At 41.3% G+C, this 26,675-nt stretch overlaps 1 protein-coding gene across 1 annotated transcript in view; it reads left to right on the plus strand.

Moving 5' to 3' along the window:
- Positions 1-4,874: 4,874 nt before the first annotated feature.
- LOC309557656 (uncharacterized protein) overlaps positions 4,875-26,675 on the plus strand; it is a gene marked incomplete at its 5' end in the record, with an annotated part of 64,178 nt that continues 42,377 nt past the window's right edge. Inside the window, 6 exons of the mRNA XM_082260445.1 lie at positions 4,875-4,896; positions 5,290-9,918; positions 15,269-15,396; positions 18,706-18,776; positions 20,859-20,956; positions 23,371-23,444. Of these exons, the coding sequence (XP_082116571.1) occupies positions 4,875-4,896; positions 5,290-9,918; positions 15,269-15,396; positions 18,706-18,776; positions 20,859-20,956; positions 23,371-23,444 (5,022 nt within the window). The remainder of the gene's footprint in view (positions 4,897-5,289; positions 9,919-15,268; positions 15,397-18,705; positions 18,777-20,858; positions 20,957-23,370; positions 23,445-26,675) is intronic.

Raw genomic sequence — 26,675 nt, forward strand, 5'->3', positions numbered from 1 at the left:
TGCAGTGTCCTTAAGAACAGTGTCAGAGATAAAATGGACTTCTGCATGCCCACCAATTCCCTCAATACACGGGTTCTGTGAGGCAAGAAGGCTCTTAAATGTCTGCTGCAAGATACAGCTCTAAAGCCCTTGTCCCAAGACAGCGAGTCTGCCCAGAACAGTCCAAGTTCATTTTAGATTTTATAATTTAATAGGGTATAGTAATATGTTAATATAATCAATATCAATCTATTTACTATAGGTAGGTTATTATAAATATTTACACACAGACATATAGTGTTATGAAGTACGAAGAAAAAGGAAAAAAAACCCATGGACTATGGACTATGGACTATGGATATGTAAAAATATTCATCTCTATTCGAAAAATAATAAAATATTCATTATAGAAATCAAGACTTAAAATATGAGCTTTGGTTACAGATATATATCCGTCATATTGAATATCACAAACTGATAAAAACAATGGTAAGTGATCAAAGAATCATCACACCCAATATGGTGGACCCCAGCACGTTTCGACCTCTATGATAAGGTCTTCCTCAGGGGCTATGTAATGTCTATGAAAAACATTATACAATTAGAGGAATAGTATACAATACAATACAAAAAAATTATATTGATATGAAAGATTACATACATTTTTTAAATTTACCCTATACGTGATGGATGACTGTTAGCCAAAGAGCACTTCCGTAGATAAAAAGTCCTCCCAGAAGAGAGATCCTCCCATTTCCCCAAAGGGGAGGATCGGACACACTAGCTTACAGGGAGTCACAAATATGGCTCACTATGAGGAAGCGAGACACCTGTCTGTAAAGAAGCACCATTAAGTAAATGTAACTTAGTAGGATAATGACAATGAGATAAATATATAGCCAATGAATGATGTGCTGGTAAGGGGGCTCAAAAATGCTCTCGGAGTGAATAGTTATGGGGCACCACAGTGAGTGTGTGAAAGGATTAGATGAAGTGGTGAAAGGACTGACGGTAGAATATCACCGAACGAGTGACCAGAGAGTGAATGTGCTGGTAAAGCAGAAACCAGACAAGCCAAAGGCTATATAAATATCCCATATTGGTTGCGGCTCACACACCAGGGTGTTCCCCTGGTTGGATTAACAGGGCTTTTGTTCTATCAATATTGAAGTTCAACAAACTCTTGTCTCTTCACTTTGTTTTGACATTTTTTCACTTTTTTGATGTCACATATGGATTACGTTTACAAATGTTTATCTATGCACACCGTTTAGTTGGTGAATTTGGATATGTTTTACATGATGCACATTTGTTTGATATACTTTAATTTTGATATATGTCACTTTATAACACAGTTCATATATAGCGCAGCACTTTTTATCTGTTTTTACCGTTATACAATTGTATGTCAAATTGTAGTGCTTGCAGCCATTTTAATTTTAAAGTCAATAGCGCAGTATTTTTTAGAGAAACAATTTATCTGCTTTCCCAGAATTCCTTTAGTCTTTCAGCCCCCTTTAACTTGTAGTTTCAAACAGTATAAAAGTCTATGATAACGCCAGGTGACCGGACTACATGTCTCACAATCCTCTGCTGCCAGTGAATGGCTTTTCCTGTGCACCCAGGAAATGATGTGATTATCTCCTGGTTGAGCACTAGGGGAAAAGTGCTCCATGTAGAGAATTAGTGTCTCTAAATGAAGATAGTAACATAGTCATTGCCTGGCTACAAAAAAAAAGTATAAGTTCCCTCCCAAAAATCTACAACAGCCCCCTCTCTGATCATGCAGCCTAGCAGGCCAGGAATGGGAGGGGACAAATGTGCACCCCCTAACTACTGAACCATACCAGGCCACATGCCCTCAACATGGGGGTCAACTTTTGCGAAGGGCAGAATCCTCTGGCACAGCACCTTGTCACCATGTTGATGAGGAAAAGGGCCTCTTCCCCACAACCCTGGCCCAGTAATTGTGGGGGTCTGGGGGCTTATAAGAATCTGGAAGCCCCCTTTAATATAGTATCTCCATAATGTCATTGACTACATATGGTCATGTTGATATCTGTTCAATGACGTCACCCCTTAGAGCCCCCCCCCCCCCCCCCGTCACAGCACTGAAAAATAACCTGGACAGGAAGGGGGCTTAACAGGCCAGTCTTAAAACAGTTACACCAGGAGTTCTGTAATTCTTGCTTTGATGCTTGTTTTTTCTGCATGTAGGGAAGCATATGATTCTCTTTGCTTCTTCCCGTGGTGCAGCTCGTAGTTACGTAGTTACATAGTTAGTCAGGTTTAAAAAAAAAATTTCCTGACCCCCTGTTTTGCATTTTGCAGGGGCCCCTGTTTTTCTTTCTCCTTTCCTCATTATATATATATTTATATGTTAATTACATGCAAAGAGATTAAGATCTATAACAACCTCAAATCCATCCGTTCTCATAGTGGGGCAGAAACTTAACCCTAGGCTCAAGATTTCAATCTCAGTTTGTGTAAGTTCCTGAGAGGATACATTAATAACTTGAAGTTTATTCTCCGCTATTTTCTCAGTTCATACCGATCTAAATTGTGGGGAGTTGGCTTTTTGCTGGCATTGTCTTGTTTTGGAGGAAGTACTAAAAATCCTTGTCTTTCGTAGATTCAGATTCCAGTGGTTTGCCTGTGTGTATTTGTGCTTTGTGTTGTAAAGACGTAGGTCTATTAGCATGATCAGAAGGCATGGCTGAGGCAGAGGCTCTCAGCGCATACATTGAATCCTCACCCAGTGAACCATTACCAGTAAAATAATCACCACCTGTGTCAGAATCAGAATAAATTTTATATCGCGCACATTCGCTTTTTGCTTTTTTCTTACTACCACCACTATTTGTTATACTTTTCCCAGTGCACTCTTAGGTCCTTATCCTTTTCCAACAACCTTGAATGTGCACACAAAGACATGTTTTGTTTCCGTACTTCAATCATCTCATTATCAAGGCCTTTTATTTCCTTATTATGATGTTCAATCAAAAGATTTATCATCCTTTTAGTGCATTCTTGGAGGTTAGGTTCCCATTGTTTTTTAAAATTAGTTTTAGTTTCCCAGATCTTTGGGAATACCTGAATCCTCAAACCCTGGGGGTTTAGTTTTTCCCTAATGTACCTAATGTAGGAACTTCACTTGCCAAAATAGGTTTGATTTTCTTTCTAGGGCTTGTTTCAGTTTTTGAATAAGGACCTCTATTTCTAATTCAATACCACGATTATCCCCACAATATTTATTAATTTTTAACATAAAGCCATCTCATTCTGTTCCAGTATAGCCTGTCATTTTGTGAAAAAGTATCAGTATGTAAACAATAATATAATCCAAAATTACATAAAAAAATTAAATTAAATCGTCTTCAATTACACCCGACTTGTATCCCTAACAAGATACGGGTAATTAGAGCCCAAAAAGGCATCTTCCGCCAATAAACATATTTACCTAAAAAGGACCTCATCTATATATAACACAGATCACAAAAAGGGAAGGGGGGGAACAAAAAACTAAGCTAAATGGGGGGCAGAATGCTAGGCAACCTGTATGGAGACGTGGCGGCCAAATAGGCTCCAGCACTGAGCCCTGTCCTGCATCCTTCCGAGTTGCAAACAGATAAAAAAAAAGGGAAGGGGGGGGGGGGGAAGGGGGCAGAATGTCGGACTTTATTGGTACCAAAAGGAGGACTATATACATATAACAAAATATCAAAATTTATTACAAAATGCCTTTAAAAACTTTTTTTAAAAACCAAGAAACATTGTTCTCATTGTATGACATATGCTAAAAGATACAACAAACACTGTATCATTGCTGTTTGTTCCAAAAGGTCAACGTGTTTCGCATTTAGTCGCTTCATCAGGATCTGGATAACTTGGCAGCAAAGAAATATGTCCTATATAACAAAAAGACATAATATTCAACATCTTTATGTATATAAAAATAGGCCATAGGCTGTATCTCTTCATTAACTTACATAGAAATTTGCCTGCTATACTCAACTGGTGATGTGCTGCTGGCAGATGTGTTGCTGTGATACTCTTTGCTATACCATCATCCCTGTCAGTGGAGGCTGCTGAGAGGTCATGAGATATAGTGGGGGTAGACATCAAAGGTGAGGAGGAGGAGAAGAATTGTGTCCCTTGTGTGTGGCTTTCAGGTGCTTTTGCCAATGTGCTGAGTGGTGGGAGGTTAAATTCCTTGTCAAATGTGGTACCCAAATGGCTGGAGTTTTTGCCACGCTTGATCTGCTTACGGAAGAGATTGCAAATTGCAACAGTGCAATTGGCTGCACATGTGCTAAAAAAAAGGCCCACACATTTACATAATATATATATATATATATACTATATATATATATATATATATATATATATATATACACATATATACTGTATACTATATATATATATATATATATATATATATATACACTATATATATATATACTATATATACTATATATATATATATATATATATATATATACTGTATATATATATATATACACACACACACACACACACACATCACACTGATTTTACAATTACACATTGCTTTCTAGATAGTTATAAATTATACGTATACTGTGCAATTTTACAATTTAAATAAAAATGTTAAAGTAGTTTTGTTTTACACTCTGCAAATTAAAAAACAAAATGGGTTACATAACAAATGGACTGTCTGTGAAAAATCAAATCTGATTTTTTTTTTTTACTTAGGGTCAGCCCCTTTGTGTGAATATTCACCCTTGTGTTCCACCAAAAACAAAAAAAAACCCAACCTGCCTCAGGTACCAGGGCTCGGTAAGCTGGCAACACTGAGGGTCGTCTCCTGTCCTGATGTGATCACAGTGTGAAATACACGCTTAGAGTCGGTAAAGATGGCAGATCCTCATGATATGGGTAAGAAATCTGAGCCCCTGGCTTTTTTATGACTATGCATGCCTATCATGTACACATTGCATCCATTTTTTCACAAAATAAGAGAATACATACCTTAAACCTAGCAGTCTTCTGGCTAATCACGTCATGAGTTTTTTACTTTCCTTTGCTGGTCCAGCGTGCCCACAAGCTTGCAGGAGCTCTTAAACTTCAACTCCAGACAGATATAATGACAAAGATTAATGCACTTCTGTACTCTTTAATATATATAATTTAAATTAAAATGTATTAAAAGGTTGCTCTGTCGCTGACCAGAATTTTTACTATATATTTACTTATACCAGTTGCTTACTCCATAGCGCAATACTCAGAATTGGTTAAGCATGTATTAATAATTATTTCCTCTTTTTCCAGATCCTCCAGGCAATAATGGAATTTTTGATGAGATACTCTGCCTGTTAAGAATGGAAAAGTACAAGAAATCAAAGATGACTGTTAGTCAAATTTTAACAATTGGACGCGATAGTCTGAAGGACATTGACCTTTGTGCTATAGAAGATGCTCCATGGTATTTCCTAAGAAAGCTTATGTCACTAAATGTGAATGCGCGGAGAGTACATATAGAGGAATCAGAAATGGATCTGAGCATAGACTTTACAAATTCATCATCTGAAAGTACAGACCTAGACCATTTGGGAGATGTCCATCCCCTAGATGTCCTGTGCATTCTTCTGCATTGCTCAGACAGCTTTTTACAACAGGAGATTGTGACAAAGCTGTCTATGTGTCAGTTTGCTGTACCACTGCTACTCCCAGCTTGCAATGGATCGGAATGCACCTTCATGTTGTGGGCATTGAGGGACATTGTTAAAAAATGGAGACCCCATTCACTAGAAGATAAGTGTGGATTTAGGGAAGACAATGTGGTGAATATCCAGATGCCAGTTTTTACTTTTGTGAGGCTGGAAAATTGCAGCTTATCCAAATCTGCCATCCTGAACCAAATTCTAACACCACCCCAGCAGTATCATAATTTCTTTATACACCGAGACATGGAAGGTGGATACGTTAAAAAAAAACTCTCCATTGGTTTAGTAGAAATGTCTTGGTATTTTCCGAATGGTCAAGAAAACTCAGACATTTTTCCAGAGCCCATTGCAGTTACAAACCTACATGGCAATATCTCATCTTATTGGACACAGTTCAGCTTCTTAACCCAGATATCGTCTGCAGTTTTTATATTTGCAGACAGTGTTAGTGAGATGGAGTTCACGCAGTTGTCCAAGCTCGGAGATGCCAACACCAAATATTTTTTTGTTTCCCAAAACTTGGAAATAAATGACTGTATGTTACAGTCATTGAACTCGGCATTAAAAATGGATGCCAGGCATTTAATAGAAAAGAATAAGAATGATGCAGATTTGGTTCGACGCCTACAGAACATAATGAAAGAGTTCATTAAAAAACCCACCAAGCAGGTCACCTTGGAGAAGATGGCAGAGAACGCTTGTAAACTTGGAATTCATGTAGACGACCTCTCCAAAGAATGTCAGTCAGCCAAGCAGAGAGCATTAAAGATAACTAAAAGAATCTATGACATAGCAGGGTATAAAAAAGAAACAATGAAGCTACAGGGGGATCTATGTAAAGAACTGGCCAGAACGAGAACAGAAATATGTAGAATGAGACGGCAAGGGGAGGAAAATTCCCAACTCTACAGGGAAAAACTTGAAAATGCAAGGACAGAATTAATCAGACAACAGTATGGGCATACTCCATCTGCAGGCATTGTTGCCTTCACAGAGTCGATATCACAGAAGAATCACTCAGAGAGATGCTATTTTCTGAAATGGATGAAGATTTTCCTTGATTCAATTGCTAGAACCAACCTAATAAAATTAAAGAACCAGTACAAAGGCAGCTCAGATATCAAACAGCTAGACTTAATCATGTCCAAGAGCTCTCTTGGTGTTGAGCACTTCATACGTGAGTTGGGTCAGTTTTATGATGCCGAATTCAATCTTTTGAAAAATAACAAGATTCAAAATGAGGAACAGAAATTTAACAAGCTCCCAGAAATTGTGGCAGAGCTTTTACTGGATGGCTTGCCACTGGAACTTATTGATGGAGATTCCTGCAGTATACCACTGGAGTGGATAACTAATGTTTTGAGTGAGCTAGATAAGAGGACAGGAGGCCAGTGCCGAATTAGAGTTATAACCGTCCTGGGGGTACAGAGCACAGGGAAATCCACCCTTCTGAATACCATGTTTGGTTTGCAGTTCCCAGTGGCCAGTGGACGATGTACAAGAGGAGCCTTCATGACACTTCTTAAAGTTGAAGAGAACTTTCAGCAGGAGCTAGGCTGTTCTTTCATTTTGGTACTTGACACAGAAGGTTTAAAAGCTTCGGAAATGTCTTCCCTGGATGGATCTTACCAACGTGACAATGAATTAGCAACCCTAGTGGTTGGCTTGAGTGACATTACGATCATAAACTTTTCCATGGAAAATGCAGCAGAAATGAACGATATTTTACAGATTGTAGTCCATGCATTTCTAAGGATGGAAACCATTGGCAAAAAACCCAAATACTACTTCCTACATCAGAATGTCGCTGATGTTGCTGCTAGTGAGAAATGCTTAAGAGATAGAAGGAAGATTATCGACAATCTTGATGAAATGACAAGGACTGCAGCAAAGATGGAAAAAAAGAATGGGGTCAAGTCTTTTTCTGATGTTCTGGATGCTGACCATGAGAACCATAGCTGGTACATTCCTGGTCTCTGGCATGGTGTTCCACCAATGTCCTCCGTAAATACAGGTTACAGTGACAAGGTTTATGAATTTAAAAAATACCTGCTACATGTCATTAAAACATCTAAAAGACAGGCCCAAAGCTGGAGCGAGTTTTCTAAATGGATAAGAAGCTTGTGGGAGGCCGTGCAATATGAAAACTTTATCTTCAGTTTCAGAAACAGCCTGGTGGCAGATGCCTATGATCAACTACACGTTAAGTATAATGAGCTGAAATGGAACTTCAGCAAAGTCATGTTTAAATGGATGCAGGAGACAGAAAACATAATCCGGAATCAACCAAATTCACAGAAAGAGCCGAGTACAGATCTAACTAATATGTACGAGATACTTCAGAGAGAAGAGAACATCATACGAGAAGCTTTAGAAAGGTATTTTGACGGTGGATCTGAAAATGCCCATCTGCTAGAAAGATACAGAGAAGAATTTCTCAGGAGCGTAAGCTCTCTAAGGAAACAACTTGAAAACGATGTAAAGCAGAGATTAAATGAATATTGGCTAATTCAGAGAGGGAAGGCTGTGATTCAAACAAATCAGAATACATTTATGGAAGTTATTGAAAAGAAGGCCGCACGCAAATATCAAACCCTCAAAAACTGTGAAGGCTTGCTTAGTCACGATGAAGAGTTTGAGAAAATATGGAATGAAACATTTATGGAAATAAAACTGATTAGCCTGCATATACGCAACATTGGTCAAGAAATCCTACACCAACTTAGCATGGACATGAGACACAGCATAGGATCCGTGACTATGAAGTTGCACAATATACACAACTTGAAAGAATATGAAAGGAAATGCTTTGCAGCCCAGCCACAGCACTTTGACGCAAGTTGGTACAATACAGCCTCTAAAACAATCTCAAACAAATATCCTGATAATCGACAGGTTCAAATGAATAAGTATGTGAATGCACTGCTGCTCAAGTACAAATTGCACGTCATTGCTAAAATGAACACAAAAGAGGATTACCATGACACCTATTGCCAAGAACTCCTAAATATGGTAAACAAAGAACTCCAAGGAAGTCCTGCTCAGAAACTCCATATATCACCTCAGTTTGAGTTAGACTTGAAACTTCATGTGTTGGGTAGAGCGGTTCCTATGTTCCAGAAGATGCATGAGAACTTCATCCAAGAAAATGATCCAAGGATCAGCTTGGAGAAGTTAAAACCTCAGTATCTCGCCACCTTTAGAAATATATTCCTTGAGAAAGATCAATGTAAAAAGAGGGCAGAGGACTTTTGCCATTCTTGCCTGAAACCATCAATAGTAGAATTTATCTATAAAAACCTTGGGAGAGAAATCGTGGATGATATTTTGCTCAGTGAACATGCCAGAGAATACAGTAGTCGGATGTTTTTCCAATTCAACCTGCTTAAAAACTTGCTGGAAGAAAAGGACTTTGACCAATATATGATATACATCAATGATTATGAGCTGTTTGTAAAGAGAACACTTGAAGCACATATAGTAGACAAGTATGGGAAACCTGGTGGCCTTAACAATTTACATGCGAAAATAATTCAAAAAATCACACACGTGGTCAACAATGCGTTGAAAGATCCAACCGTACAAGAAAGTCCAAATGTCTCTTCCTTTTTGAAAATGTTTTGTAAGCTTATGCAAAAAGAGTTAGTTATTCCAAAGAACGCTATGAATGTGATTTTATTCCAGAACAATGACAAGGCCCAGCAATTTTCTGAATACATTCAAACCTCTTTCTCTAAACAGGTGGATGAGATTTTAATAGAAATGAATTCTCTGGACATTGACTATGTGCTTTCTATGGTCACTCTGAATCCACGGGATCAGCTGTTTAAAAGAATTTTTGGATGTGGTAAGCTATGTCCATTCTGTAAAGTCCCTTGTGAAGCTGGAGGACATAACCATACAGAGCATTTTGCATCAGTGCACCGACCTCAGGGGCTTGCAGGATACAAAGACCTTGCAACAAATGTCCTATGTAACTCCATATGCTCCACCGATGTGGTAGGAAATGGATGCTTTAGAAATTCATACACGCAATGGGTCCCTGAGCGTTACAAAGAATACCGTAAGTTCTACCCAGACTGGGTCATCCAATGTGACCCAGGCATCAATGCCTCTGATTACTGGAAGTTTATCTTAAAAGAATTTAATGACAAGTTTGCAGAAGAATTTGATGCAATACCAGCCCAAATCCCAATCAACTGGAGAAAGATAACAAAAGAGCAAGCCATGGAAAGTCTAAGAGATTCATTTAATCTTTAACCCATTAATGCTGCCTACCAGCTACCTGTTAAGTGGGCTTTAATGCTTGGGAAGCATAACGGCTTCTGCATCATGTGGCCACGCCTGATCAAAGCCAGTGCACAGAGCAGCGATTGCACGGCCACAGAGACTGCTAGATAGACTTAGTGCCGGTCTAAAGGCACCATTAAATGTGAGTGTGTATACTTATATTTTTAACTTTGCAATAAATCGTTTTATGGAATTTGCACAATGATGGCTATTATATACTTTACTAATGCATAAGGGGGTTGCCAAAGCTATCGAGACCACAAGATCGCAAGACCACAAGATCATCAGGACCCACAGAGGTCCAATATTGTTAAGGCCTAAAATATACCAACTGCTGTTTAGTGCAAATTTAAGCAGGTGGTAAGATCTACTTTTTGGCACGGAATGGAATAATGGACACTTGGATAGTTTATATAAATGTTTCCCTTTGCGATTCACTTATTTGCATAGATTGGTTTAATAGTATTGGGGATACATTGTCTACTACAAAAGTATTTTTCGGATTGCTGTTTGCACATTTTTAGGTTTGCGCAGCTACCCAGAGTTTTTTCAGCAAAAAAAAAAAAAAAACAGACAGGGGTCTTAATCCCTCTCCATGCTATCTAAAACTTATATTTTAAAGGGAATGTATAATGTTAAACTGAAAGTTTGATGTAAATAAATTATAAATGTGTTAATGTTTAAAAAAATGTTTCTATGTATAGTTTGTGAGTTAAACTAATGTGGACACCTGACCATCACACCTACAGTATATCAGCATGCTGGACCTCTCATTTAATTATAACGGCTATTAATATGGAGTTTGCCTTTCTTTGTGACTTCAACATCCTCCACTCTTTTGGGAAGGCTTTCCACAAGATTTTGGAGGGTGTCTGTGAGAATTTGTGCCCTTCCGGACAAAAGAGCATTTGTGAGGACAGGTACTGATGTTGGAAGAGATGACCTGGCTCACAATTGGTGTTCCAATTCATACCAGAGGTGTTCAATTGGGTTGAGGTCAGGGCTCTGTGTGAGCCATTCAAGTTTCTCCACTTCAAACTCATCAAACCATGTCTTTATGGAGCTGACAGGGGCACAGTCACGTTGGAAAAGAAATGGGTCTTCACCAATCTGTTACCACAAGCTTGGGAGAATGCTCTATAGTAGAGTTGTCTATAATTTTTTTGTATGGTGTAGTATCATTGGAAACCTTTAATAGAAACACCAGAACTCAATCAATTGGAGAGGCAATTCACAATCTTTTGTCCCTAAAGTAGGTGTGATGGTCGGGTCCACAAACCCAAATATTTCAATGCTGCTAATATCCATTGGCCAAATTGGGAGAAGATCACCTCCAAGTTTTGTTAAGGGCAAAGTTTAATTTCCCATTGTTCACACTGAGGCATCTGCCTGGTTTATTCTACACAGGTAATGCCTGACAGATGTTACCTATTTAATAGTTTTAACATTTGTAGATAGAAAGATATACATACAAAAAAATAATAATCCTTGTTCCTGATATATTGCGTATGTGTTTTTGCCAATTCATTGGATAAGATGGAGAAAGAGCTTGTAAGAAAATGAGAAACAATAATAAAAAAATAAAAAACATTCAAACTGTTGCACCACGGTAATTTTTTTGATGGCTGCTGTGATTGATGAGATCTCCTTCTGAAAATGATAGTTGCCTGACTGTCTCAGGCTTCCAAGAGCAGCAAGTAACAATGGAGTGAAGTCGGAACACTGGATCCTTTCACTTGGTGCAGGTTAGTAAAAATGTTTTCCTGGCAGACTCCATGGCAGCCTATGTGTGGGTTAGTCCCACCTCCTCCTACCTCATAGGACCCTGCTCCCATATATTTTGCTCTGCCCCAGAGACCATGTTCCTTTTTTGCCCTCCTCCTGTTGGATTAATATCAAGTCTTACCTCATGAAGATTCTCGGTCTAATCCTGGTGGTTTACATGGATGATTCCAGGCAGCGTTTCTGAAAGTCCAGTACACCCTAGCTACTAGCGGGGTAGGACACGGGTGTGCAACATCATGAAAGGAAAAGCATAAACTCTGGCCACTGGCAAGCAAGCTGAAATCACCCAATCATCCTGGCTACTAGCAGGAGGCTCATTCATACACCCTGAATTGATGTGCTGGTGGTTCCGGTGTCCCAGGTCTGACCGTGGTTCTGCGGGCGTGCTTGGTAATGTATGGCAGCCGTTTTATATTGTCTTGTTTTCTCCCTGGGGTCTAGCGCGGCTGGGGGGTGTGCTTGGAACGCTTGTGCGTTAGATCTTGTGGCCCCTGGCTCTCCCTGTGTCCTAGCGCAGCTTCTGGGTCACAGCTGGGGGTCTGGGGCGGCGCAGGCGCAGTAGAGGAGTCTAACAGCGTTCGCACATGCGCACGAGTGCGGTCACAGGGGGCGGTGACGTCATCATCAGGCGGCAGATTTAAACTGCTGTCAGAGTAGCTTGCATTGGGAATGTACTGCGGGCATATGCGGCGGCTTCCCTGTGTCTAGCTGGTCTCTGCTGGTGATAAGTTTCTCATCTTGCAGCATGACTCTGTGCAGTGTTATGTGAGGTAGCCCTTCCTTATAGATTGTGTTTTTTGCAGTCTTCCTGTTAGAGCAGTATGGATGCTTCACCACCCCCCAGTGGCCAACCCTTACTCTACAGGTAAGAGTGGCTTTCTTTACCTCTCCCTGTATGGTTTGGGTATTTGGGCGGTCGGGGTAACCCTTCCCTTTCTCTTAGCCCTTCTAGGTCTGATAGACTACCTAAAGCACGGAAAGACAAGGACCTTTCCAGGTCGCAATGTCAACACACCTCTTCTGGCGCTAGTCGCCACAGGTCCTCTTCCAAGCATCACAGAGAAGGCTCTAGAGCTGCGCCAGTACACACGCTCTGACGGAAGATCCTGCTGGGGATGTGGAGCACGTGTCCCTGACGATAAGTCACTATGCGATTCCTGTTTCGCTCAAGCCTCAAAAGGAAGGGGGGGTGATAACCAGCAGGTGGAAACCCTGGTTAGACGGGTGGTCCAGGAATCTTTGCAAAGCTTGGAAGCTGACCGCACCCATAGCCCCTCGGCTGGCCTGGCAGACATCCCTGTTAGGGATAGCCCCTGTGCTCCTGGCCCTTTCCAGCAGAGCCATTCCGGCTTCAACTCCTCGGATAGTGAGGCAGAGTTGGATACTCCTGGCACAGGCTTTGATTTTGCCTTGGTCCCCCCTCTGGTTAAGGCAGTCAAGGAAGCCCTGAAGTGGGAAAGCCAGTGGAGTCACCATCTAAACAGAGAAGGTACTTCAAGCACCTTAAGAAAGAGCGCCATAATTTTCCCTTTCTTGGTGAACTGGGCGAAATTATCTCGGATGAATAGGGCTGTGCGGAGAGAAAAAATTCTCTGGTATCTAAATTTGCCAGGATGTACCCGTTCAAAAGCGAGGATGTGAAACACCTGGAGTCAGCGCCCCTAGTGGACGCCACCCTCATGAGATTAATGAGGCACGTTACTCTTCCACTTGAAGACTTTTTTTTTCAAATTTCGGTCTTATTTTTGTTTTTTTAGTAAAAAATAAAAACCCCAGCGGTGATTAAAACCCACCAAATGAAAGCTCTATTTAAAAAAAAAAAAGAAAATATTTCAGATGTATACAGTATTGCATGTCATTCAAAGTGTAACAGCGCTGACAGCTGAAAATTGGCTTGGTCAGGAAGGGGAAATAAGTGCCTAGTAAGCAAATGGTTAATGCATTCTATGCATTAAGGTAAAAAGTTTCTGTGTGCAGTTAAAAAAAAAAAAGAGTATGGTGGATGAGCATTAGGAGAATGGGGTGGGCAGGGTGCGGTAGCTCCTATACTCGGCATATACTTTTTTTGGCAGAGATTTTTTCATGCACATTGATCAATGTGAATGGAGGAATCTGTTAGGTTCTTTTTTTTAACCCAGAGGCTGAACGAAAAAAAAGAACATTACATGTATGACCAACATTAGAAGAGTGGGTGGATGTGTAGCAGAAGCTTCTAATGTTGGGCATACCATACACTTTTTCTGCCAGAGACTTCTTCATCCACATCAATTGATGAGAATGGATGAATTTGGTAGGTTCTCATGTGGAGAAGTTTGTTAACCTGTGGGCTGAATAGAAAAAAAAAACACATTACATTACACACATTACATGTATGCCCAACATTAGGAGTATGGCAGAAAAGTAATGATTTTAGAGGCCCTGAAATGCCAGGACAGTTCAAACATCCCCCAAATTACCCGTTTTTGGAAAGTAGACACCCAAGGTATTTGCCGAGAGGCATGTTGAGTCCTTTTAACATTTTAATTTTTGCCACACGTGGGCATACTACATGTGAGAGACCTTTTGGCAGCCCAACCACGTACAGGGACCCAAAATTAAATGACTACCTTCGTAACTTGTGCATTTGATTTTCTGACTACCTATTACACATTTGGAGGCCCTAAAATACTAGTATAAGTACAAACACCCCCAAAATAATTATTTTTTGAAGGTAGACACTCCAAGGTATTTTCTAAGAGCCATGGCGAGTATTTTTCAGAGCTCATTTGTTGCCACAAGTTATTTGAAAATGAAGAATGAAGATTTATTTTTTATTTTCTTTTATCATTTTTCAAAACCTTGTGACAAAAAAATGAGATCTGCAAAATACTCACCCTGTCTCTTATCCCTCCCTGACACATTTCACTCTCGGTCTAAGAAAGTTACTTTGGGAGTGAAACGTTTGGTGGCATCAATGTATGCACTGAGACCAGGCTTTTGGTGTGGTTGCTATTTATCTATTATATTAGGATGAATGTGCACCAGGTAACTGTAACAATCGAATATCAGAAGTACAGTGAGCTGTCAATTTGCTTATAAGCCTGCAGGTGAATTTCTCTATAGTCCACGTGGTCATACGACCAGCAGATATTGAGGGAGAAAATGTAGTCCTAATAAAATAGAACTACAAAAGAAAAATGAAGAGACTGCTGAGCGACAGACTAATACACTACTCTAAGAAAAAAATCCCACACTGAGTATAAAAAAAGTTGAAGAAATTGGTTAAATAGGGGAGGAAGTGAAAATTACTGAATAAAAAAGAAGCTAAGTATCTGATTGTAGAACTCCTATTATTTATTACCTTCACCAATTGTAAATGGAATCAATTCAATTTGCACAAGATTATGGCAGTATATACATTTTTTCATCCAACCCCTGGAAAAAAAGTCTGGAGGCATATTTAAAAGACACCAACTATTAAATTCAGATGCTTATAGTAAGTTGGATTGTGGGTATATTGGTCAATGCAGATGCCAATTCCCTGTGTACTAAAAATAATCAGGATGACTCCTTGGAAATTGGGAAATGGGCGCTGGATACGTTTTTGGAATTGTTTTGGAGACAAAATAGGTTTCTTATTGAGTGTCTGGAATTTGAAGTAAGTTACTATTTTTGGTATGAATCCAGGTTTTTCAAACAAATTATTGGAATTGCCAAGGGGGAAAATGTGCCTCCAGTGTGTGGCAAATATTTTTCTGTCTAAATGGTAGTCAGAAATGTATGTAAGATAAACCACCCAAACTAAAATGCTATCGTAGATTCATAGATGATATCTTTCTTAGAAACAGTTCACAGGTAGGAGGGAGGAATCCAATTAATGGAGGCCTTCTAAATGTTGGACACCCTATGTTGTCGTGTACCACATCCTATGTTTGTGTACAAAAATAAAGAACCTAAATAGAAAATATATCAGGACTTTAACGGTACCCAGTTAATTATATAAAATATTACATTTTATTTGTAAAAATGTTAACATTTTCACATTCCTTTTCTAAAAAAGTTTTAAACAATACACATGATAACCTAGTGCAAACAGGTATTTGGATCTGATGTTACAAGATACTTTACCCATCGTTCCATATCAAAACTAGGCAACGGGTTGCTGGCTGTAACTTCTATGTGTTTCACAGGTCACCGGCCGCTTCATCAGGAAGTCAAGCATAATACAGTGGCGAAAATAATTATTTTATCCCCTGCAGATTCTGTAGGTTTGCCAACTTACGAAGAAATGAAGGGTCTATCATTTTTATCATAGGTGTATTTTAAATGATGGAGACAGAATATCAAGCAAAGATCCAGAAAAAACACATGATACAAATATTATAATGGAGTTGCAGTTCAGTGAGTAAAATACACATTTGATCTGCTACCAACCAACAATAATTCTGGCTCCCATAGACTGGCTACAGTGTGTGCTCCTGTGGTACACAGATTAGTCCTGTCAATTTAAAAAGGTGCTCCTAACGACAACTTGTTATGTGTATAAAAGACACCTGTCCACAGAATCTCTTTCTTCCATTCAAACCTCACCATCATGGGCAAGACCAAAGAGCTGTCAAAGGTCATCAGAGACAAGATTGTAGACCTGAACAAGGCTGGAATGGGCTATTAGACCATCAGCAAGAAGCTTAGTAAAAAGACAATTGTTGGAGTGATTATTCGCAAATGGAAGAAATAAAAAATAACCACAAATCTCCATCATTTTGGAGCTCCATGCAAGATTTCACCTCATGGGGTAAGGATGATCATGTGAATAGTGAGGGATCAACCCAGAACTACATGGGAGGAACTTGCGAATTATCTCAAGGCAGTTGGGATTACAGTAACTAAACAAACCATTGGTAACACAATACCCTGCCATGAATTGAAATCCTGCAGCACCCACATGTCCCCTTCCTCAAAAAGACACATGTACAGGCTCATCTCAGATTTGCCAATGAAAATCTAAATGATTTAGCGAAGAATTGGGGGAAAGTGCTGTGGTCAGATGAGACCAAATTTGAACTCTTTGGCATTAACGCAACTTGCTGTGTTTGGAGGAAGAAAAATGCTGACTATGACCCTAAGAACACCATCCCTACAGTCAAGGAGGTGGAAACATTATGGTTTGAGGCTGTATCTCTGCTAAAGGTCCAGGCCGATTTTGCCCCATTGAGGGGCCAATAAATGGGGCCATGTATTGTAAAATCTTGAATAAGAACCTTCTTCCCTCTGCCAGAACACTGAAGATGGGTCGTGAATGCGTCTTTCAGCATGACAATGACCCAAAACATACCCCCAAGGAAACAAAGGGGTCTGGAAACTTTCACATAGAAAATGAATAATAATCAAACATTACTCTGTTCTGGAAACAGCACGAGAAGTCAATTGGGCTCCTGGTTTTAACATTAAAATGTAAGAATAGCCAGCATATTACTAAAAAATGCTTAAGCCTTCAGACAAAAATAGTTATATCCCCCAGGATAGTTGCTGTCATAACACCTCCCTTCTTAATATCCCAAGATCAATAGGCTGAGTTAGAATTGTATGGAATAAAAAAACCTATTTGGAGCTAGCTGTTCTTATATGGGATTAGAGATGTAAAATTTCTGGGAATTTTGAAGCCATGGGAAAAAAACTTTTTTTTCTATTCCCTGTTATTTCCAGAAAAAAATAGATATTTGAAAAAATGAAAAAAAAAAAATCAGTGTGGTGTAGTTTTATAATTGAAAGTCATTTTGTGACACTGGGAAGGTGAAATGCAGTGTATATACAAGTATTATGCTTGAAATAAAAGTACAGCTTATTCAGTAAATTAACTAAACTTGCTTTTTAAAATTGTATTTTTTTTATTACAAATGGAATAATTTACCTATACACGAGAGCAGGTAACCACCCCCTTTCCCTCATAATAATTTAAAAGCTTCCTGCCAATATGCATTTTAAGTTATTGACAATGCTGATCCATATATTGCTCTTGCAGGAGCTTGATGAATGTTCTCCTGATTTTCAGGTGTCATTTTATCTATACATGAAAGTATTGTGTATTTTTGGGAGGCCGTGGTTTGCAACACTTCCTTACATGAAGATGCTGGTGATGAAGAAACACTTTGTGATGATCCAGAAGCAGCAGGGTGTTTCCGAAATGAGAACTCTGGGGGGAAAAGCTACTTGCACTTTCATCATGCCATTACATAAAATATTTTTTCCAATATCTTTAGGGCACCTCTGGCATGCAGGGGTGTGTTTTGCCATCCTTGTAGCATATGGAAAAGAATATTTCTTTGCAAAATTTGCAAATTGTAACTTTGTTCTCAGCAGAAATTGGACTGTGAAATGTTTCCTAACTCTAGATGTTGATCTCATCATTTTACTGAGAAGAGGAAAAGAAAAAACAATTTATTGACCAGACTATAGGGAAAGATTATAGGAATCATTTAAAGGTTATCATTTTAAACAAATTTGTTGGACAAATTCACCCTCTTACCTGTCTGTCGATTAAGGCCTGAGAGGACAGAATTTATCATCTGCTGTATCCCAACAATCACCCAATTGTAGGAGGTGCAAGATGGAGCCCACAACCAAACTAATCTGGAGCCGTTCCCTGCAGTTCCCCCTAGTGGAAGATATTCATATCTTCATTTGTTTGAAAACTGCATTGAGAAGTACCGTGCTACTTAAATTGTATTCAAGGATTTGCGTGTCTTCAGAGAACTTGCAATAATTTAAGGCTTTACAATAAGTCTCAGAAATCTTTCATGCTAAATATTTTTAATACTATGTCATAGATCTATTATTAATTATTCTAAAATAAGATATTCCACATGTTCATTTATTTCCAATTTTTCAAGGAAAAAAACAAAACAAAAAATGGCTTTGAAAAAAACGTAAATAACATTTTTTTCACAATTTTTCAGTTTTTTTCCAGGCCTTTACTATAAGGAACAGATTTATCAAGAAAGGATATGCAAAGAAAATGTTTGTGATGAAATGCATAAAGTAATAAATATGTGAAGAGATATTTTAATTGTAAATAAGGAGAAGATCAAGAATGAGGATCCCAGGGTTTGAACAGCTATCATTATAGATTATAATATCCATTACAGGAAAACTGAGAAAATTATCAGAAGGCATTGGAAGATATTGCTGAAGGATTGGCTTCTAACTAACATCCTCCCCAAATATCCTAAATTTAAAAATCTAAAGGCTCCTACTATGGGATAATTTAGTAAGAGGGTCTTTAGATACTCCCTAACAACCCTCTTCTTTTCCAATCAAGAACAATTTTTTGCTTGCAGGAAGTGCTATGTATTCAAGGAGCTCACATCTAATGTTCGAAGAAGGAAAGAATTTATTGCCTCTGCTACAGGAAAAAAGTATACATTGAAAATTTTTTGAAGTGCACAAAGCAAGGTCTATAAAGACATGGATGAGCAGGTTTGGGGTGAAGAAACTTGGCTGGCCTGCACAGAGTCCTGACCTCAACCTGATAAAACACCTTTGGGATGGCTTAGGGCAGGAACTGCGAGCCAGGCCTTCTCTTGTACATTAGTGCCTGACATCACAAATGTGCTTCTGGAGGAATGGTCAAACATTCCCATAGCCAAACTCCTAAGGGTCCTTTCACACAGGCAGTCTGCTTGGTGGACTCTGCTTGGCTTAGCGGGGGATTGCTCCACTGATCCCCACTGAGCAGGCCAATGACAGGTCCATCACTGTTCACAGTGCAGAGCGGAGATGGACAGAGTCATGCTCTCCCCCATGGGGAAATCAGGTGAAAATGGACCTGGAAAATAGGATCACCATCCGTTCTGGATTTGGTGGACAGAATCGGATCAGACAGCGGCGGGTGTCAGCGGACATGTCACCGCTGACATCCGCCACTCCATGGGGGTGAATGGAGCGTCCGATCAGGTCCGCCTAAAAAACTGACAGGCAGATCTGATGGACTGCCAGTGTGAAAGGACCCTAAACCTTGTGGACAGCTTTCCCAAAAGAGTTGAAGCTGTTATAGCTGCAAAGGGTGGGCCAACTCAATATTGAACCCTACAGACTAAAACTGGGATGCCATTAAAGTTCATGCGTGTGTAAAGGCAGGCGTCAAGTATAGTATAGCATCAAGTCAATTAAACTCGAGGGATATTGATTTGGTCAGTTAAGTAGCAGAGGGGGTTGTTAGGCAGTTTGAGCTGCTTTGGTGTTAATGAAATTAAAAACAGGTGAACTAGATGGGCAACAATGAGACAACCTCCGAAAGGAATGGTTTTACAGGTATCGGCAAATGACATTTTTTTCCCTGCTTATCATTTCTGACTGTTTTTTGCTAGTTTTGCATTTGGCTAGGGTCAGTGTCACTACTGGTAGAATGAAGCCATACCTGGACCCTATAGAGGTTGCACAGGCATTCCAACTCTTCCAGGATGGCATATCAACACGTACCATTGCCAGAAGGTTTGCTGTGTGTCTCCCAGCACAGTCTTAAGAGCATGGAGGAGATCCCAGGAGGCAGTTACTCTAGGAGAGCGTGACAGGGCCATAGAAGGTCCTTAACCCATCAGCAGGACCGGTATCTGCTCCTTTGTACAAGGAGGAACAAGATGATCACTGCCAGAGCCCTACAACAATACCTCCAACAAGCCACTGGTGTGAATGTCTCTGATCAAAAAAAACCCCAGAAACAAACTTATGAGGGTGGCCTGCCGGCCTGACGCCCTCTGATGGGCCCTGTGCTCACTGCCCGGCACCATGGAGCTCAATTGGAATTTGCCATTGAACACCAGAATTGGCAGGTCTACCATTGGCGCCCTGTGCTTTTCACAGATGAGAGCGGGTTCACCCTGAGCAAGACTGAAACAATTGCAGGTAAGCCGCTCAGGTGGGAAGATGTAATCAGGTGCAGGTCAGATCCGTAGTCTCCAGCAGTATCCTCAAACACAAAGTGATGACCGCACTCCGATGTGAGGAAACATGTGAAGTTTATTCACCACTCTAAATCCAAACTGGACATCAATACATCACGGACAAGGACAAAGATTGATGCGTTTCATGAGTTTACACTCGCTTACTCATAACCACAAAAAGGCTGAATGGAAAAACTGCTAATATAGGGGAACAGCAGCTGGAGATCATTAGTGAAATCACCAAGATCTACACCCTCGCCGCTGCACCTCCCAACCGCAGTAAATTAACCAAAAGCCTGGTATACACTTGGCCACCCCCCAGGGGGCAGGGCTAAAGACACATCTAGTGCTCTCCATATTTACTTCATTGACTATTGTAGAGATCTGGTGCAGCACTGTTTTTTGTGATCTATTGTTTTGCATGTGTTTTTAGTGAGAGCAGCGGGAGACATATGAAATACACATAATATATAAATTCATTTTTTTGTTTGTTTGTTTGCGCTGATGGCCTTTTGTTTTACATTCTGGATGGAGGGAGGGGGGTCTGTCTGTCTGGCTCAGAGCAGGAAAACTCTTCAGATTAGTGGGGGGGGGGGAGGGGGGGCTCTCTGGCTAAAAGCAGGTAAACTCTTCAGATTAGTGGGGGGGGGGCTCTCTGGCTCAAAGCAGGTAAACTCTTCAGATTAGTGGGGGGGGGGGGGGCTCTCTGGCTAAAAGCAGGTAAACTCTTCAGATTAGTGGGGGGAAGGGGAGGGGGGGCTCTCTGGCTCAAAGCAGGTAAACTCTTCAGATTAGTGGGGGGGGGGGGGGGGAGCTCAGAGCAGGTAAACTCTTTAGATTAGTAGGGGAAGGGGGTTCTGGCTGAGGGGGGGGGGGGGGGTCGTCTGTCTGGCTGAGAACAGGTAAACTATTTCAATTAGTGGGGGGGGGGTTCTGGCTGGGGGGGTCTGTCTGGCTGAGAGGAGGAGGTGAATAGGTGAACAATTTAGATTGGGGGGGAGGGAGGGGGGTTCTGGCTGGGGGGGGGGTCTGTCTGGCTGAGAGCAAGTCAACTATTTTGACTAGTGGTGGGGGGGGGGGGGGGTTCTGGCTGAGATTAGGGTGGGGTCTGTCTGAGATGAGGTCAGCTATTTAGATTAGGGTGGGAAGGGGGGGGGGGTCTGTCTGGCTGAGAGCAGGTCAACTATTATTTAGATTGGAGGGGGGGTTCTAGCTGAGAGGAGGAGGTTAGCCAATTGTATTTAATTTCTGAAATATGCAGCATGGGTCTTTGTGTTTATTACTGCAACTGGTGTTCATTTTTAAAATGCAGCATGAGGGGGTTAATGTATTGCCGCTGGTCACTACATCACTTTGTGCTGCATTAGTGGCACCATTGTAAGTATTAACCGCTTCCTGATCGCCTGCTGCAGTTATACTGCGGCAGGGCGGCCCTGTTGCGTGAACCAACGTAGGTATGCGTAAGACGCACGCCTGCAGCTAGGGGGTGAGCGTGCGACCCAGGGACGTCAGCAGGGACACCGATTGCCACCTGACACCCACAATCGCTCCTCACTTAGAGAGAAGAACGGTCAGCTGTTGTAAACACAGCTGACCGTTCTTCTCTCTGAAATGATCACAGAGCTCCTGTGATCCTTCTAGATAGGAACACAGGTCTCTATGGTCATTTCACAAGCCCCTCCCCCATACAGTTAGAAACACTCCCCTAGGTACACATTTAACCCCTTGATCACCCACAGTGTTAACCCCTTCCCTGCCAGTGTCATTATTACAGTAACAGTGCATATGTATAGCACTGATTACTGTAGTAATGTCACTGGCCCCCCAAAAGTGTCAAAAATGTCAGTTAGTGGTCCAATCTGTCTGCTGCAATATCGCAGTCCCACTAAAAAAAATCGCAGATCGCCGTCATTACTAGTAAAAAAAACCAAAAAAAAACAATAAAAATTACAGATGTGGCAGAGTTGGTGAGGGGTTAAAATATTGCTGCTACAAACTTCAATGTTGGGGTTTACTTTTGCAAAAATTTCCATCAATGCTGGGGAATATTATTGCATCTGCTGACATCAATGCTGGGAGGTACTGTTAGTGGAGCAAAGGGGCTTATTTTACTCCTACTTGCTCTTCAGTCAGTCCTCAACATTTTAACTCTAAGGGTCATTTCACACGGGCGATTCGATCAGATCCGCCCGTCAGTTTTTTAGGCAGATCTGTTTGGATCCTCCATGCATCTCTATGGAGCAACGGATGTCAGCGGAGACATCTCCAGCTGCCATCTCTATCCGATCCTGTCCGTGAAATCTGGATGGATGGATAGAAACCCTATTTTCCATCCATCCAGGGAATCGGATCGGATGGGATCAGATGAGAGCGGACAGGCGGTCCGCTCTCATCCTATTCCCTATAGAGAGCAGCGGGGCTCTGACATCTCCCTCTCCACACACAGTGCGGAGACGGAGCTGTCATCCGCCGGCTCAGCGGGGATCGGCGGATTGATCCCTGCTGAGCAGCATGGATCCGCCTATATAGGCGGACCGTGTGAAAGAGGCCTAACCCATGAAGGTTGAACAGGCTTAAAATAAAACTGTGGGAGCACTGGAAATACTAAGGGGGGAGCTAAAGAAGGTAGCTGCCAGCATAAGATGTCAATGTCATCTTTCAAATGAAATAGTTTATATATTTTTTTCTTTTAGTCAAATGCATTCAGCATTTCATGAACAGAAGTCCAGAAAGGGTTACTGACTGCAGCATCACAAAAACAAGTCAAGTAAGTTTAGTAAATGTATTGTACTGATCTATTGTACTACAGAATAATGTACTGTAGAATTTTTAGGAGTTGTTTTTACACCAGCAAGTTGGTGATCTTAGGGTCCTTTCACATGGTCCGCACCCGCCGACGGAGCCGTTCTGCTCAGGAAACATTTGTTCTTTTTTGCACTTTTCATATTTATATGAATATTTTGTATTGGGGCACTGACTACCTCAGGAAGGATTACAGTTGAAAGTTTTATATGTTTCAGTGAGAAATATTAGTGTAATCCCTTGATTTTGCACTTTTACATTTACACAGTTTGTGATACTTTTTGTTTTTGCATTTTGTGAATATTTGGTATTGTGGCACTACCTCACACAAAATTAATGCAAAATTGAAAACTTTAGTATGTTTGCATGGGCCCTGACAGAAAAAACAGTTAACAGGCCTTTCTACAAGCACTTTAACCACTTACCGCATATCGACGTAGGGCTACGTCGGTAAACTTTTCGGGGTTATACCGGGATGATGCCTCTAGTTAGAGGCATCATCCCGGTACCGTGGTTTGAAGCCGACGGTCGGCTTTCCGTCGGTAACGACCGATGCGGCTCGAGAGCCGCTCGATCGTTACCCGGAGGGGTGGGAGAGGACGTCCCCCCCCCTCCCACCGCCTTCCGTGGCGACGGGAGCCCCGAGCACCCAGCCGGCACGTCCGCCGGCTGGATGGAGTCCCGATGAATGCCAGAAACGGTATCGATCAGGTCTCCGATGACGTAACCCGGAGGCGGCGTCCATGACGTCACTTCCGGGTTACTGTGCTGCAAAAGACGGCAGTTTTAAAAAACGGCTGTATGCAAAAATGCAGTTTTCGGCGTTTTGCATACAGGGAAGTGTAGTGGAGGGGTCTAGGGTCTTTTAGACCCCCGATCCCTCCATAAAGTGTACCTGTCACACATATTGCTGTCACAAGGGATGTTTACATTGCTTGTGACAGCAATAAAAGTGATCAGATTTTTTTTTTTTTAAAAAAACCTGTAATAAAGTTTAAAAAAATAAAAAATAAATAGGAAAAAAAAAAAAAATTTAGCCGCCCCCGTCACCGTTAGCTCGCGCACAAAAAAAAACGTATACGCAAGTCGAGCCGCGAATGAAATCGCTGTTCAAACCTCACATGTGAGGTATCGCCGCGATCGCCAGAGCGTGAGCAATAATTTAAAAAAAGAGCTACACTCTACCTCTAAACTGGTAACCGTTAAATAAATTTAAAGCGTCGCAGATTGAGATCTCTATTGACCGTAGTTTGTCGCCATCCCACGGGGGAATTTTAAACCGTAACATGTTGGGTATCTATTTACTCGGCGTGACATCATCTTTCACAATATACAAAAAAAATGGGCTAACTTTACTGTTTAGTATTTTTTAAATGCAGTGAAATGTGATTTTTCATATTTTTCCCAAAAAAATGGCATTTTAAAGACCGCTGCGCAAATACCGCGTGACAAAAATTTTTGCAATGACCAACATTTTATTCTCCAGAGTCTTTGCTAAAAAAATATATGTAATGTTTGGGGGTTCTAAGTAGTTTTCTAGGAAAAAATACTGATTTTAACTTGTAAACAAAAAGTGTCCGAAATAGGGCTGGGGCTTAAAGAGGTTGTAAACCGAGAAAAAATTTTTTTCTCTTCTTTACATCCTGAAAGAGAAACCCATAATGAGCTAGTATGCATCGCATAGTAGCTCATTATGAAATACTTACCTTAGAACGAGCCCCCGCCGTGCCGTCCGCTTACCTGTATGACGGGCGACATGTATAGTCGCCCGTCTTCCGGGATCGCGGCATCCGGCCATCTAATTGGCCGGAGCCGCGGTGACGTCACTCCCGCGCACGCGCGCGGGAGCTGACGGTCACGGCACGGGGCTCTGAAGGAACGGCACGATCTGCCGTTCCTTCAGAGCGCATGCGCCAGTGACGTCACTGGCTGCATTAAAGGTAAATATCTCCTAAACGGTGCAAGTTTAGGAGATATTTACAGTACCTATAGGTAAGCCTTAATATAGGCTTACCTATAGGTACAACTTCCTGAGGAGGGTTTACTTCCTCTTTAAGTGGTTAAGTGCCTCCAATAAAAATACATATAATTAAAATGTGTGAGTGAACTCTGTTTCTATCGCATTAAACCTAATTGAATTTGTATTGTTTTAAGTATTTTCTTGTTTTGAAACTACATTGATTTTTATATTACACCCAGGATGGGGACGGGATTGGGGACGGGATTGGGGACGGGGGGGGGGGCGCAGTTTGCAATCTTCGCCCTGGGCACCAAATGACCTTGTCCCAGCCCTGCCTTAAATAATGGGTACTGGGGCCGGCTGCTGGTCCTGATTCCTGGCTTCTGGGGCTGGGCTGCTGGGGCCTTGCTGGCCCTCTTTGCTGCTGAAGCTTTGGGAGGGGAAAGGGCAAACAGAGCGGCTCCTTCCACAGACTGTTTTCCCTAAAGTAAAGGGCTCGTGCTGGCGGAGCATGTCATGATCGTCATGTGACGTTAAGATGTTGTGTGCCCCCACGCACTGTCTGGGACCTCCTCCCCCTCCCAGCTTCACTACTACCTCCTGGCTAGAATTGAAGCGCTGCGGCACTAGGCTCAGGGAGGCAGCGTGTGACTGAATGTAAGTGAGTGCCAGTTGGAGAGGCGTAGGGTTGGTGTCACCTGGTGCAGTAAAACATGGTGTCTTTTTTTAAGTGTCAGTAAAAAATGTATCTCTGTCAGGAAATTGTCATGAGTTTAGTCTGTAAATAAAATGGTGTGGTCAGTACATTTTTGGCATCTTATCAGTAAATTTCACTTCGGGATGTTGGCAACATTGCTGGGAAGGTGTATAAATAGTCTGAGGGGCAGAATAGCATTGTCTTCCTGTAAGGTATTTCAACCTGTTTGAGGTCCCTTCTAGGGCTAGCTGGGGGGCCCATACTTCAGTCCTGCTTTGGAGTCCCTTGGATCTCTGCTCAATAGTCCCACCAGAGGAGTTCTGAAGAGTGTTAGGAGTCTGGTTAACCTCTCACTCCCTGGAATATGTCTGTGACACTGGAAGGAGGCATCCAGTTACCCAAAGGACATTTGTGAGTTCTGATCTCATCTGGAGAGTTTGTGCTTGTTAGTAGAGAACTGTTCAGTAAAGAAGTCAGTAGTTGTTCTAAGTGGAGACTGCTCTCAAAAGTCTCATCCCTGGCTTGCTTTGGCTCCAGCT

This window comes from Pelophylax lessonae, assembly GCF_965119305.1.
Source record: "Pelophylax lessonae genome assembly, chromosome: 6".
NCBI classification, from domain to species: domain Eukaryota; kingdom Metazoa; phylum Chordata; class Amphibia; order Anura; family Ranidae; genus Pelophylax; species Pelophylax lessonae.